Source organism: Colletotrichum fructicola (genome assembly GCF_000319635.2).
Source record: "Colletotrichum fructicola Nara gc5 chromosome Unknown KSG_Nara_v1_contig01, whole genome shotgun sequence".
NCBI classification, from domain to species: domain Eukaryota; kingdom Fungi; phylum Ascomycota; class Sordariomycetes; order Glomerellales; family Glomerellaceae; genus Colletotrichum; species Colletotrichum fructicola.
This window is the reverse complement of record NW_027094051.1, coordinates 7,908,449-7,922,699: the sequence shown is the minus strand read 5'-3', so window position 1 is coordinate 7,922,699 and position 14,251 is coordinate 7,908,449. Positions and strand designations below refer to the sequence as shown.

General features: G+C 55.9%; 5 protein-coding genes across 5 annotated transcripts; 2 read left to right on the top strand and 3 right to left on the bottom strand.

The window, feature by feature from the left end:
* Positions 1–471: 471 nt before the first annotated feature.
* On the bottom strand, positions 472–2,395 carry CGGC5_v002254 (uncharacterized protein; the record flags this gene model as incomplete). Its single annotated transcript, XM_032035229.1, has 3 exons — positions 472–1,449; positions 1,506–1,603; positions 1,660–2,395. The coding sequence occupies 3 exons, from the start codon at positions 2,393–2,395 to the stop codon at positions 472–474; spliced, it is 1,812 nt and encodes a 603-aa protein (XP_031885823.1).
* A 1,954-nt stretch (positions 2,396–4,349) lies between these two features.
* CGGC5_v002253 (putative vacuolar membrane protein) lies at positions 4,350–6,241 on the bottom strand (the record flags this gene model as incomplete). Its single annotated transcript, XM_032035228.1, has 3 exons — positions 4,350–5,656; positions 5,703–6,126; positions 6,176–6,241. 3 exons carry the CDS (start codon positions 6,239–6,241, stop codon positions 4,350–4,352), a joined length of 1,797 nt encoding a protein of 598 aa, XP_031885822.1.
* Positions 6,242–9,163: 2,922 nt separating this feature from the next.
* On the top strand, positions 9,164–10,511 carry CGGC5_v002252 (uncharacterized protein; the record flags this gene model as incomplete). The annotated part of the gene is made up of 2 exons (XM_032035227.1): positions 9,164–9,988; positions 10,038–10,511. 2 exons carry the CDS (start codon positions 9,164–9,166, stop codon positions 10,509–10,511), a joined length of 1,299 nt encoding a protein of 432 aa, XP_031885821.1.
* A 628-nt stretch (positions 10,512–11,139) lies between these two features.
* On the top strand, positions 11,140–11,826 carry CGGC5_v002251 (uncharacterized protein; the record flags this gene model as incomplete). Its single annotated transcript, XM_032035226.1, has 1 exon — positions 11,140–11,826. The coding sequence occupies one exon, from the start codon at positions 11,140–11,142 to the stop codon at positions 11,824–11,826; it is 687 nt and encodes a 228-aa protein (XP_031885828.1).
* Positions 11,827–12,165: 339 nt separating this feature from the next.
* On the bottom strand, positions 12,166–14,188 carry CGGC5_v002250 (uncharacterized protein; the record flags this gene model as incomplete). Its single annotated transcript, XM_032035225.1, has 2 exons — positions 12,166–13,020; positions 13,070–14,188. The coding sequence occupies 2 exons, from the start codon at positions 14,186–14,188 to the stop codon at positions 12,166–12,168; spliced, it is 1,974 nt and encodes a 657-aa protein (XP_031885827.1).
* Between the last annotated feature and the right edge of the window lie 63 nt (positions 14,189–14,251).

The window sequence follows — 14,251 nt, the reverse complement described above, 5'->3', positions numbered from 1 at the left end:
ACGTAACCGCGAACCGTTCGGTTAGAACACGAGACGGGCTTGGCGCATGCGCCGCACATGCCCGTTGCGAGGGGATGCAAGAACATCGATGCGGCAGCATGGAAATCTGGAAATCGGGAATCCTGGGGACTGACGCACATCGAGAAAACGTGTGGCATCGTGGCTGTCGACGGAGATCGCGATTGGTGGCTGCGGCTGGTTGCAGCTGGTTGATCTGGATTGCCAGCTGGGTGGGTTACATGCATCGAGAAAAGGCGTATTACATAATCCGCTTTTCTGTCAGCATCTCGATGAAGAAAGTGCTCAAGCTGGAATCCTGGAACCAGTTCCGATGACATGGAGGTTCTCATTGGACGTGTCCTTGGTATGAATAGGTACGACAGTACTATGCAACCGCGATGTTTCTTTTGTTTCTTTTGTGATAACCAAACAAAAGTTTAGCTTCTATTGGATGAGCAACTCGCCAATCGTCTAGTATGCAAAGTCTTCCCAAGCAACCTCCTCTCCGTCCAGCCATTCGCTCAGCGTCTTCAACATTGCGGGCCCAGTGCATAGAAAGTACTTCCTCTTTCCAGAAGCAGCTTCCTTTACATCACCCTGTTCCATGCGTCTCCTCTCCACCAAAGCCCCTGCCGCCTTGATCTCCCCGATCAAGCTCTCCTCTGAGTCTCCCAACCGTCCCGTGACGAACAGCCTGGTAACTCCAGCAAGCCCCTGAATCCGGTCAAGAACATACTTGACAAACTTCAAGTCGTCGCTCTTGACGCTCCACAAGACCTTCAACCGTCCCCCGGACCTCAGTACCCCCTCCGCCTGAGCCATCACCGGCGTGATCCCCACGCCCGCCGCAACGAAGACCTCTTCTTCAGCACCTGGGGACCTCCCCATCCTGAAAGCCTCTTCACCGCCAAAGCCCAGCACCGGTATCTCCAGCGGCACCCTCGTGTTCCACTTCCAGAGGAACCCCGTCACGGGCCCCTTCTTCCTGGCCGTGATCTCCACCGTCTGCCCCGCCCCGCGCTGGTTCGACACCGTGAACGTCCGCACGTAGTCGTCGTTCAGGCTCTGCGGCTCGTCGTCGCGCATGTGACTCCATCCCACGTCCAGCTCCGGAGCAAAGTCGAGCGTGACGTATTGTCCGGGCTCCCACCGCCCTGCCGGCTCCAGCCCAAACGTGAACCTCGCGACGGTGGGTGTGATGATCTCACGGGACAATAGCGTCGCTGTGCCTGCGGCTGACGCTGCCGCTGCCGCTGGTGGCTGATGTTGCTCGGTGTGCAAGTGGCGAATGGGCGGGTTGTATGGCGACGGCTCGAGAGGGGCACCGGTGAAGGGCAGACCAGACTTGACAAAGACGGCCGAAGACGCGGTGATCTTGATCGCCAGCTTGGTGCGTGGCAGGTAGGCTGCCGCGTCCTGTCCCACGAGGATCGACGCCGTTCCCGTAATCTTGCATTGGTTAGTTTCTTCTTCGACAGACACAGCTGCGTTGGAGCGGGACGTACGTAAAGGACATCAGACGTGTCAAAATCTGGGATTGCAACGCCGACGCGGGGGTTGACTCTCAAATTGCCCAAGGTTTGGTATAACCTGTTTCCAGAGACTACGGCTTGTCAGCGGCCGTTCTGATGCTGCGCTGAGCAGGGTGATGCAACTCACATTCCGGGTAGATTATCTCCACGCCCCCGTCATCGTTCCTCGCAACCCGCACGAAGCCCTTGGAACCCCCACGGTGATTTGTATCCATGGTCTCGCCGGTGCCGCTGGATAGGAAGACCATATCAGCCCGTGTCACCACGGCGGCGGCATCCTCGGATAACGGCAGTCCCCGTTCGACCCGCCCCTTGACCAGCGACTCTCTTTCTCTCACATCCTTCTTGTTGAGATACTTTGGGCAGTTGCCGAGGCTCTCGTCAACCTTGACCGCAATCTGCAACTCGCCCCCTCCATTGCCATTGACAGTCGTAACAGCACCAGCAACCATCCTCCCACCAAATTTTACCCGATCCCTGGTGCTCAAGTCAATAGCCAGCCCGGAGACAACCTTCCCCTCCCCTCTTCCCGGTTGCACAACCTCGCCCTCTTTGATCTCCCTCTCCTCGCCTCCCCACAGGGCTCTTATAACGGGGTCATCCGCAACGTCAACCTTGCTCCGCACACCAAGCACATCCTCCGCGATAGGCCTCGCAACAGCCCCCGCGTTCCCACCCCAGAGCGTCGTCCACGGGCGGTCCTCGTTGTCGAGCGTGCCGAGAGCCAACAGCGGCGCCGCGGCGATGCGGTACCCGTAGGACGCCGGCAGCCCCGCGGACGTAGGGTTCGGGCGGGTGGGGACTTTGAGGAGGTTGTGCACCGCGAGCTCGCCCTCGTGCCAATCAATCGTCCTGGCCGGCATTCTTGTGAATGATCCTAAAAATATGCTATCGTGTGCGATGAAGTTTGACGCAAACAGGCTGCTGAGCAGAAGAGTGTAATTCATCCGAGTTGTGTGTCGTGAAGATCCAAAGTCGCTCGTCCGTGGACTGCGGAACGAATTCCTTTTCAGTTGCGACCCCCAATTGAGATCAAGCGCGCCCTTCGTATAATCCTACCATGACTACAGTCATGGCTGATGAAATTGTTTTCCTCGTCAGCTCGGGATCTGAGGTTGACATGGCGGTGACAAATCAAGCAACCAAAGGGCGCGCATCGCAGCACGCCATGTTGAGCACGTCGAGGGGACGCCGAAACGTCCCTGACGCCCCTAGCGCCGCACCCATTTGCGTTTAACATTTCCGAAACCCCTATTAATACGCGATTTTCAGGTTTTTTGCCCGCCACCACTTTTACCACGTCACAACACATTTAATTATATTAATTAACACATTCTTTTCATCATTTTTAACTATTATTATCATCTTTCGTTATATCTATATTAATTATATTAATTATACGCTATATTAGAAGAGTAATTAATAATCTTAGCCTATTTATATATTATATTACTTACCTTATTACCCTATTTAGTAATTAGCCTAAAGTATTTAAAAATCATATTAAAATATATTATAAAGGATTAAATTATTACTAGTTATTATACTCTTTATCTTTGTTAATATTATTATTATTTAATATCTTAATTAAAGGAGTATTTAAAACTAAACTTAAAATAGTTATATATTTATATAATTTAGTAATAATATAAAAATTAGTTAGCTTATAAATATTACTTCTTCTATAAGTATAAGTATATCTATTTATATTTAACTTTTTATAAATAGAATAATAAGCTCTTTTCTATATTAAGATATACTTCTATATGTATTATAAGTAGTAAATAACTTTAGTGAGGGATTTTAAACTATAAATAACTAAGACTAGCTTAACTCCTTAAAAGTAATATATTTTAAATATAATTAAATATACTATAAAGTAGCTAACTTTAGTTAACTAGATATTTTAAAAAGCTAAAAATAATAGGAATAACTTCTTAGAAGTTATTATAACTTATAGTTAATAATATATTTTATTAATACTATATATATATATAACCTTTATACTATATTAAATCTCTTAGTCTATATATTAAACTAGATTATACTAATATTTATATATACTTACTAGCTAGAGGTATTTTATATTAATAAGATTAGCCCTTAGATATAAATATAATACTAGAAATTATACTAATAGAACTTAATACTAATTATTAAGTATAAATAACTTTAATTACTATTAAGCTTGTTAAAAAGGATAAAAAACGCGTTATTAATTAACTGCATTAATGTAATAAAAGTAGTAGTAAGTAAAAAACCCAAAAATCGCGCATTAACAGGGGTTTCGGAAATATTAAACGCAAATAGGTGCACCCTCTAGTTACTTACACCACACTGGACATTGTTAAGGTTTCAGCCCCGCTGCTTACCCCAGCATTCCGGGGACCCTGCAGCTTTAACCAGGGGATGTCATCACGAAGGCAGGCGTACAACAGATCGTCATCAACGTTGTATTTTACTAAAAGTACAAGTGCGATTCTTTCTCTCTCTTCCGGCCGTGAACATGACCCTTGCTGACGCCGAGAAATACGCCCTTTTCCTAATGGTACACTGAGAACTGGGTAGAAGTAAAAGTCGGGGGTATCGAAAGGATGGTTAGTCGTAAGGAAGAAGCGAATCCAGATCTTGGTCCAAGCTCTTTGATCCAAGTCTGCCAAGCCCAAGGGGGGCTGGATAGGTAGAATGGCTGTAAACCCGTTCGCGAAAGATGGAAGCGTCCTGTGACAACTGCAAAAAGTGGACGCCCAGGAATCATAAAGACATTATGAAAAGAAAATGCTGGTTTGAACCGAACCCAATGCTCCTCTATGAACCCTAGTACCGCGGGCCCTGTTGAGCCTCCACGTCGTCGTTGTAGCCGCCGTAACCCTGGTTGTTTCGTGGAGGTCTCTGGCTCTGAGACGTTCCCGGACGGGCAAAGTAGTCCTGCTGCGGTCGCACAGGCACTGGCGCCGTCATGTTCCGCGTGGGAGCAGTGGGCGGGCCGCGAGGGGGGACGGGGCCGGTGGCGCTCCGTTGGGGGTTGGCGTTGTACGGCTGGTAGGCCTGGTATCCCGGGCCGTTCATCGCGGGACCGCGAGGGGCCGCAGAGCGCGTCGAGTAGGTCGACGGCGCAGGGCTGGCTCGGCCGTTGGACTGACTGGAGTAGTCGTCGTAGGTGGCCCTGGGAGGAGGCCGCTGGTTGTAGCTTCTAGTGCTGCCACCAGTGTTGGTTCGGGCAGGAGGCGGGAAGGGTGGCATCGTATCCGGAGAGTAAGTTGCGGGGCTCTCCGAGATATTTCGCAGCGAACTTTGCGAGTTGGTGTGCAAATGTGACAGCGCGGGGCGGAAGCTTCTTTGCGAGTTCGAGGTACCCGGGCGAACAGGTGGGTAGTTGTTCAGGTCCAAAGGCGGGAGAGAGGGAGCAGGGGATGCTGATCGCTGGTAGCCCATGTCCGCAGCGCCGCCAACGAGAGGAGCGCTGGAGGAGTAGCTGGCAGTCGACGTCGTGGTGCCCATTCTCGAAGGAGGCATGGGCCGCTTTCGATCCATGGCACCAAGCTCGATGCTGCCGGGGGTTCCAGGCCGGGATTCGTACGGGGGAAGCGTTGCAAAGGTATCGCTGCGACCAAACATGGGCATCTCGGCGAGCTTGTCTGGATCGCCCACGTTGGGTAGGGTTGGCAGAGTGGCCTGTCGCTCCGGGGCAATCTTTTCGCCGTTCTTCTTGGCTGCCCGCATTTCCGCCTTCTTCCTGTCCGCTTCCTGTTTGGCGAATGCTTTATTGACCTTGGCGGTGACGATCTTGGTGAGAGCCTTGTTGACCTTGCGTTCGCAGTATCCGGAAAGGCCACCGTCGTCCTTGGGGATCCAGTGCCAGAGGAACAAAACGTAGAACATGACAGCCAGAATGAGGTACAGAGCGGAAAAGACCCAGATGACGAGGGTGAAGAGCATACCAGACAGGATCAGGGCCTGCTGGTAGTCCTCGGTGGCAAGAGACCTAATCTTTTCAAAGAAACCCAGCAGAGAACCCTCGACGGATGCCTCGTGAACGGCAAGCTTGGCGTCGTAGACGGACTTGAGCGTCAGGGCGTTGACGACCTGACGGGGACCAGAACAGACCATGACGCGGATCCAAGCTGTGAATGTCAGTAGGATGCTATGAGACATGCCGGTGTAACTCACATTGCAAGCTGAAGTAGGTGAACAGAGCGATATACTCGGCTCCCTTCTTGCTCTTCGTGAGCTCGGCGAATACGAGAAATCGTCGCCATCCCTGTCCTTTGCCCATCCGAGTACTCTCCAATCGGACGGCGATGTTGTCCAGGTAGCATTCAGCAACGTTTCCTCGCTTCATTACACGCATAGCCCGGAACTGCTCAAAGGCGAGGTTGACGAAGGAGGCGATGATGGAGACGGAAAAGATCCACTTCGATATCTTAAAGTCGATGGCGGGATCGATTTCGGATGACCACTTGTCGAAGGCGAGCAGGTTGACGGCCGTGAACATATCGACACCGTAGACAGCGACGGAGATGAACAACATGAGCCAGAGGTAAAAGTAAGCGAACGGGGTGAGGCATCCTCGCGAGCGGAAGTCGTTCAGAGACTGCAATTGGTTAGCACCGTCACCTTTCGTCAACCACGGTCGCACTCACAATGTAATCCCACTTCTGTTCCGCCTTGTACTGGATGCCCTTCCGGCGATGGTTGAGACACCCCATCTTGAACTAATAGCGAATTTTGATGACGGGGAAAAAGGTACCGATAAATTTCGACACAGTCGAGTCGAAAAGAAGAAGGGGAAAAAAGGAAACGGCGTCGTGAGTGAGTGTGATACCGTAAATCCGGGCCTGCCGCCTGCACACGTCGTTACTCGCCCGCGAAGTAATCGACTGTGCTTTCGTGTTGACGGGCTAGGAGAAAAATCAGTCGACGCAAGAGACTGGACGAGTGAAAGGGTAAATGGACGAGAAGTTGAACGAGAGGGAGAACGGAATGTGGGCCCAAGGGTCGAAGGGCTGACTTTGCGAGACAAGAGTTCGGACCGCCGGTCGTCAGGAAGGCATAGTCGAGCGACCGGGCGTTTGAGGGTGGATCAAGAGGGAGAGGGAAAACAGCCGCGACGACAACGTCAGCTCCGGCTGTCAATCAGTCAATCGGGGCTATCCGAAGTGCTTTGATTGACAAGGGAAAGCGAGGAAGGGCGGTGTCGTGGGCGCTGGTGTTGATGTTGTAAGTGATGTGGGCGTTATTGCTGGTAGGGCGAATATCCGCGTTTGATCGGCCACGCTGGGTTGCAAGGCTGAGTATCAGAATGTCGAAAAGGGCAGAGTGATACAGTGTGGACAGTAGCGAGACTGGTGAGTGAGCGGACGGTCGTCGAATCGATCGCGAGCGAGGGACAATGGCGCAGAATGAGCGGACGGTGAGGTTCTCACGCGAGACTGGAATGTTGGCGGTCGATGGAACAATCAACGCTTGCTGTCGAGGCCACGGGACTGCTTCGCGAAGCTCGAGAGAGGATTGCGGAAGGTGTCAGTGTCAGTCCAGTGTGAGACGGGCAGCACTGAGACTGAAGAGTGTTGGCGTGAGCGTGACCAGCGGCGAGTAAGACGGGAGTGGAGGCCTTCAAGAGGGATCGGCGAGAGGGGGGGCCCTAGGGACTTCTGGGGACCCAGAGGGACCAGACATGACAAGAGACGCTTAAAGAGGAAGGAAAGGGGGGCCTTTCTGGAAAAGCATCCAATAATTGCGACGAGTTGAGGTCGCAGCGACAGGGCCGGGCGGACGTGAGCAGTTTGGCGGTTTCGAGCATCCGAGGCGCATGTGGAGCAACAGCGGCTGAAGCGCGGCCTTTAACGCAGGTACCGTGCCCTGGCCGTCCCGAATCGGAATAGCGCCACCATCAGAGCGTTTGAGGTCCCATTTCCCGTCCAGTTCTGGCTCCGTATTGGCCGGGGTCACATATAGGGTTGATAAGGGGTTCCACCGTGTGTTCCCCCTGTTAGCCTCCAGCGTCCAGGGCTGCCTCTTCGACAGTGTATCAGTCGGCCTGTCAGAGCCGTTTCTGCCCCCAATCAACGGCGGATCGTCTTACTCGCAGCACCACCAGTCCACCACGGCCTCCAAAGTATTGCCGCAAGGCTCTGCCACTGGACGAGTGCTCTGTACGAGACGGTACTTCCGTTCGAGATTAAACACGGCCACAAGTTCGCGGCCTCACCTTGACAATCAGCCGCGCAACGGACGCGCCCGCCCAACCCATCCAACCATTGACTCAAGTCCTGCGCCTCTCGAAGCGGCGGGACGCCACGCACTTGGGGGCCATCTGGCCGCGTTGTTTCGACCGTCCTGAATGAGCGCGGCCAGTCGCTAACCACTCCCGCAGAGTGCAACGTCAGCTCTTCGAAACGAAAGTGCCGCCGTTCAGAATCGAGCGAGGCCGACCAAGAAGCGACCGTCGTCCAGATCTCTCTCACGAGCACCTCACTTGTCCCAGTGGCTTGTCGAACTCAGACGTCTCCGTGGTAAACTTACTCGTCCCTCTCGTTGCAGCCAGAATGGATAATCTGCGCCCGCCGGGAATCCCGTCTCAACTCGCCGCAGACTTGCTCAGCTTCCCCTCGGGACAGTCTCGATGAAACGCCGTCCCCTTGGCCGTACCACGGTATGCATGATGTCGAGCACCCCCGGAGACGGGACCTGGCCTCGCAAGTGCTTCTTTTACCTCAGACTTGGCCTATGCGCCCCCTCCGCATTGATTGAGCCCTGGACGGCGATGTCATTCAGCTGAACTAATTCATAGCGACACTGCCAGTCGCCCTCCTCCCTCTCCAGCATAGCCTGACATTCAGAAGGGCTTCGCAACCCTCGCAAACAACGCAAGGGCAAAGGGCCAAGGGAGGATCCTCGCAAACAACCACGGATCAGACGGCAGGTCTTGGCCAACACGGCCCAGAGAAAACCGGGCACCTCCCACTTCGGGACAAGGACGCCATTTCGCTTTGCCAATGCCAATTTTCCCGCCCCGGAGGCACGTGGATTACCCCGGGCATTCGGCTATCTTTATCGTCAGTCTAATCTTGTTGAGACAAACGACAGTGAACGGCGCGGCCGATATAGATGCAATGTTTCTGGGAAAGACCATGTCTGCGTGTTCGCCAAGTGGCGGCGCGTCGGGCGCGAAGGCTTGAAATGTTTCTGGCTTTGGCCGCCGCTGCGGACTGAGGGATTGTGGCTACCGCGCAGTTCGTCCGACCGCTCAATGTTCCTGATGGATGTTTCCTGTTCTGCGGCTGCAGAGCGGCATCCAACGGTCGTGACACTAATTACGGACGGGGCGCACAGGGTGGCCGTTTCCGGGCTGCCAAGATGAAAGCCGTTGGACGACAAACGACAATGTCTGACTGCTCTTTGTGTCGATGCAGGAAGCCTGGATGACCCCATTCATAGTGATATTCTGACGGCTGGGACATTGGAGACAAGCCATTGATGCAGATGAAGCCCTGCCAAGTCATCGCAGCGTCGCGAAGAAGACATGCTGATTGCAAATCATCACAATGATCACAAGAGATGATATATGTCTACAGTTCAATCCCTAAACCCGCGATGCCCGTCTTCATCGATCCACGTAACACGCCGCAATGGACGACCCAGACCACCCCCAGCCGACCTTCAAGCTCGTCAAGAAAGTCCAGGGCAACATCTGGCTGGCGAGGAGGCTCGCACAGCACCTGGGATATGCCGACGGCGAGGAGTTCGTTGCCCGCAAGGTTGACGACTTTGACGAATACTATGACGCTGGGAAATACGCCGCCGGCTTCACCACCAAGAGGCAGCGAGAGGTCAAGGGCTTGATGGACCTGCTGTACGACTGCAACATCGGGCGCAACATTGCACACATCTTCAACCACGAAAACATCATCTCGCTGGCGGGCTACCTGCGTCAGAAGCCCTTCCACTCGCAGGTGGACGCCACCGAAGACTACCTCGTCTGGGACATTTGCGATGCCGGCACGCTAGAGCTCCTCTTCGCGGACCGGACGTTCGAGAAAGAGCCCGGCTGCCACATGCCCGAGTCGCTCTGCTGGCACGTCCTCACGTCCATCATGCGCGCTCTCGTCTGGCTCCACGACGGCTGTCGCCATGAGATTGATTGGGTTACGGGCCAAGGGCACTGGGAGCATGAAGACTTGGACTGGATGCCCATTCTTCACCGCGGCATCAACGGCAAGAGTATCTTCTTCCAACACCCGCGCGGCGACGAGACGTACGGCGTCTGCAAGCTGGGCAAGTTTGGCACTGCGTATGTGTCTGGTGCTCCGGCACGTCGCAATAGGAAGATCAACGATGACAGCAAACCTTTTCCCAACTCCGATGGACGGGCCGTGGCGCCCTTTGATGACGAGCACATGAGCTTGCCCGAGATGAAGAAGCAGTGGAGAGAATACATCATGAAAGGCGACCTGGTAAGCTCATCACTCCTGGTCCGAAGACTTGCCATCTAACACCTGCAAGGCCAAACGCCTGTACACTATCAGCGACGACCATTGGGCCCTCGGCGCCGTCCTCTTCCGCATGATGCTCGGCTTCCCCCTCCCCTCGCTCGACGGGTGCGATACCTGCGACTGCGTTCACATCCGCCGATGCCAGGACATCCAATGCATCGGAACGAACCGCCACGTTGGCCGCGGCTGCGAGCGCGTCAACTTCCGGGGCTGTGAATGCACTCACCAGTGCGATGAGCGCGCAGATGTCCACATCGACGAGACACTCATGCAAGTCGGATACTCTCAGCACCTCAAGCTCGCCGTGCGGCTCCTCTTGAACTACGACCTGGTCAGCCCGGCTGCCGAGTCGCGGACGCTCTGCGACGAGATCCAGAAGCTGTACTGCGAGTGGCGGGTGAAGACGGAGGACGGGCGGGAGTACGTGGACGTCATGGACGACCTCCGCAGGCGCTTCATCTCGTTGAACGGTCCGAAGGCGTAGACTGGGGTTCTGAATTTTTCCTTCTGCGTGTTATTTCAGTCTGCAAATGAACCTAAAATAATACCCATGTAGTCGCTTCAAGCGCAGGATGACTCAGTGCACCTCAGCTCCTCCCGCTCGTCCTAGTTCGTCCAATGCATCACGGGACGGCATGACCACCGCAGTAGACGCCGAGCACTAGGAATGTTCTTAAAATACAGCCAGGGCCGTGATGTCCGCTGACAGGGCCTCCGTTCCCACGTGCCACACTACCACCGCCGCCGGGGCGGTACGTACCTCTTCCATGATGCTGCAGCTGTCGGCGTGTGCCCCGACACAGCCCAAATTTCCAGGTTGCCTACACTGGAGGCTGCCACAGCTCCGATTTCGATTGCTCGGTGGATCAAATCTCGACCTCAACCCGCCACGTTCGACAGCTACAGCTCGAGCTCGAGATTCTCCGACAACCAAGTGTCACCTCAGCTCGACTGATACCAACAAACTACAAACCAAAGCCCAACGACGCGCGACGACTCTCCCCAAGTCGGAAACGCACCAAACATCGCCCATCAGCCCACCGTCGGGCACCAAACTCTCACAGATCCGAAGCCATCACCACCACGCGAAAACACACAAACGACAGCCCAACATGTCCTTCAACCAACCAACGCCCCCGCTCCTCCTAACGAAACGCCTAACAACCTTCCTCTCCGCCAACCTCAACGCCCACCTGCACACGGCCCTGCTCGCGACCCCCTCGGGCCGGCTGCTCGCCCACGCCTCGCCGCACCCCGTCGCCCTCCTCCGCACCCAGTCGACCGTCGCCTCCTCCCTCTTCGCACTGCACGGCTCCACGGCCCCGGACATCCCCGACGCCCTGCCCACCTCGCACTCCTCCCCGTCCGCCGCCTCCTCGCCAGCCGTGGAGAAGCCGCTGACGATCACGGTGCAGCTGGCCGCCGGCGTCGTCGTGATCAGGAGGCTCAAGTGCGGGCTGCTGTTCGTGTGCATCGGGCCTCTGGCGGAGCATATCGAGGAGGGGAGCGGCAGCGGCGGACAGCAGCTGCAGCAAGGTGGTCTGGCGGCGCACGGCGGACACAACGGGACCGGTGAGAGGTCCGGGGGCGCGACGCCCAGCCAGATGCCCGCGTCGCCGAGCGAGGTGGACAGCGTGCTGAGCGTGGGCGGGATCACGACGGCCAGTCTAGGCAGTGTCGGAAGCGTAAACACCGCGGGTGTCGTGGTCATGAGGCGGCATGCCGAGGAGCTGGCGAGGTGGCTGGATGATAAGCTGGGTAGTCTGAGGGTCCCGGAGGAGGGTGTCGGCGTGGAGTGAATGATTACAGGCAGTTTAGGAGGGGAGGGGACCTGTTTTAACTTTCTTCGTTGCCATTGGGAGCATTTAAAGGCGTACACAGGCGTTGGGAAAAGATACCACGACCACGAAATATCAACTTGTTCAAAACCAATGTCTGGTCATTAGATATGCCTACTTCATGCGCCGCCGTGTGATGCCGGGTACGGCTCTATGGATATTTCTTGTTCCTTCCGTTGAATAACCGCCGATTCGCCTGCACCGTACTTTTGTTCAAATGCAACCCTGACCCAAAAAAGAACTGCAAGAAACGCCTGCTGACCAGCTCTGCTCCTGCCTCCCTTCCTACACCGCTTCAGGTCACTCGATGCTCATCCGCATCATGCCGTCGCTGGTGTCTACCATCCCCTGGAACCCGACGCGCCCCTTGGTGCCGTTCACCCGGCCGTTGGCGTTGGGGTTGCTCCCCGGCGTCCCGCCCAGACTTCCCGACTCGCTTGGCGCGCCGGAGCCTCCCCGGTCGCCGCTGTTACTGCCAGGGCGGGATCCCCACGGCGCGACGTCCCGTTGCATGGGGCTCTGCATGATGGGGGAGTTGTGCACGCTCATGCCTGGGCTGACGGCGCGTCGCTTGAAACTCACAGGGTCAAAGTCGTCTTCTCTCCTGCGCTTGCTGTTGATGCGGCGCGTGATCTCGGCCGCGCTCGGCGCCGGCTGCGGCCCTTGTGCCAGGAGGGGTGTGTCGCCTTTCTGGGACTCACCGCTGCTGGCGGCCATAGCGAAGCCGGCGGTCGGCCCGAGAGAGGGCGAGTCCATGGATATGTCCTCGCTGATGCCCGAGGAAGAGCCCCGGGGGAGTCCGCTGGGCGGGGGCGGTGTTGTACGCGTGCCGGCGCTGCTGGCTTCCGAGAATGTGTCCCAGAACTTGGTGCCCTTGGAGTTCTTTAGTGCCTGCTGCTTGAAGCTGCCTGAAAGGTTCAGTGCGGAGTCGGTGATCATGCTCTCGGGGATGTCGTCCAGCATCGGCTCCTGGGTGCCGAGATTCGGTGATGAGTGAGTCGTGGCCGGCGCTGTTTGCTGACGGGGCGGCTCGAGGTCCACGTCGCTCTCCCGCACTTGCCGCACGACTTCGGCCTCGCGCCGGGTCTCCGTCTCAACAGGCGCGCCTTCCTCGAACAGAGCTGCTCTGATACGAGCAAAATTCTTCGTTTTGGGCTACACACGGTTAGTACGCATAAGTCAGAGTGGATGAGAGCCAACTCACCAAAAGGTTTGCGCGACGGGTGACTACGCGTTTCATAATGGTAGGTCGCTGCCCGTCGCGGCTGGGTGTGGTCAGGAGGTGGTCAATGTTATCTCCTCGCTCCTCCTCACTGCCGGATATATGCAGTTGGTTCGCCTGCCAGCTAATGCTTTCCCTCCGGTTGTGAGCAGACATGTCCTTGGGTCCATTGCTCGGCGGCGACTTTGATAGACCGGCCACGGTTGCGGGACTAAATCCAAGACCGAGCGGCGGCTTGTACTTCTTTTTGGGCTGTTTCCTTGCCCGTTGTCTCTGCTGAAAGCTCATCAGGCTGTTCATGGCCGGGGACCCCATCCACGGCGCGTTGGGAGCCTGAGTGCCGATCGGGGTCATAGACTTGTTGGCCAGCGGCGTACCAACGTATGGTTCGTCCATATCCTCGTCCATCAAATCGTCGTCGTCTGAAGAAGAGGAAGAGTCCGACCCGAGCGGGTGGGCGCTTCCGAGAGAGCTCGACACGGTCATGCGCTCGTGGTTGCCCATCATGGACCACAGCGAGTTCGTCGTCTGTTCGGCCTGTCCGTAGTCGTTGCTTCTCCTGCCGGGTATGTTCATTCCTCTGCCTCCGATCGTGGGCGATGAGTCGGGCGAAGACTCAGCGAGGGTTGAGTGGTGGAGGCTCGTCGCGGCACGGGAGAAGTCGAGGCCGCGTGAGCGACGCGGGAGTATGTTTGTCGGGCTCGCGTAAATCTGGGAGTGGTCGAGCTTTGGCGACAGCGGCGCGGGTTTCGTGAAGCCGGTGGACGAGGAGGACGGGGAGTTGGCAGGCATCTGCAGTGACAGGCCGCGGAGAGGAAACTCGGACCGATGGGGAGTGACGGGAGGCGCCACGGTCGCCGCGGCGGTGTTCCCGATGTGGCTATCATCTTTGGACGTATTGCGTTCGGCGATGTGCGGAGAGGGCGAGAGCTTCGAAGGGGTGCCGCCGTCGGACATGGAGCGCGTCTTGGACAAGGGCGAACGGCCGAGTATCAGGCGCTGAGGGGTCCCCGCGATGGCGGGAGGCTCGGCGTCCCTGTCATCCTCCATGATGGCGCTCTCATCGTACTCCATGTCCCTCATCATCATGGCGCGGTCCATGGCTGCGAAATGAAGGTCGGGAGGCCAGGCTCTCGACCGATGGGGAATGATATCCGACGGCAG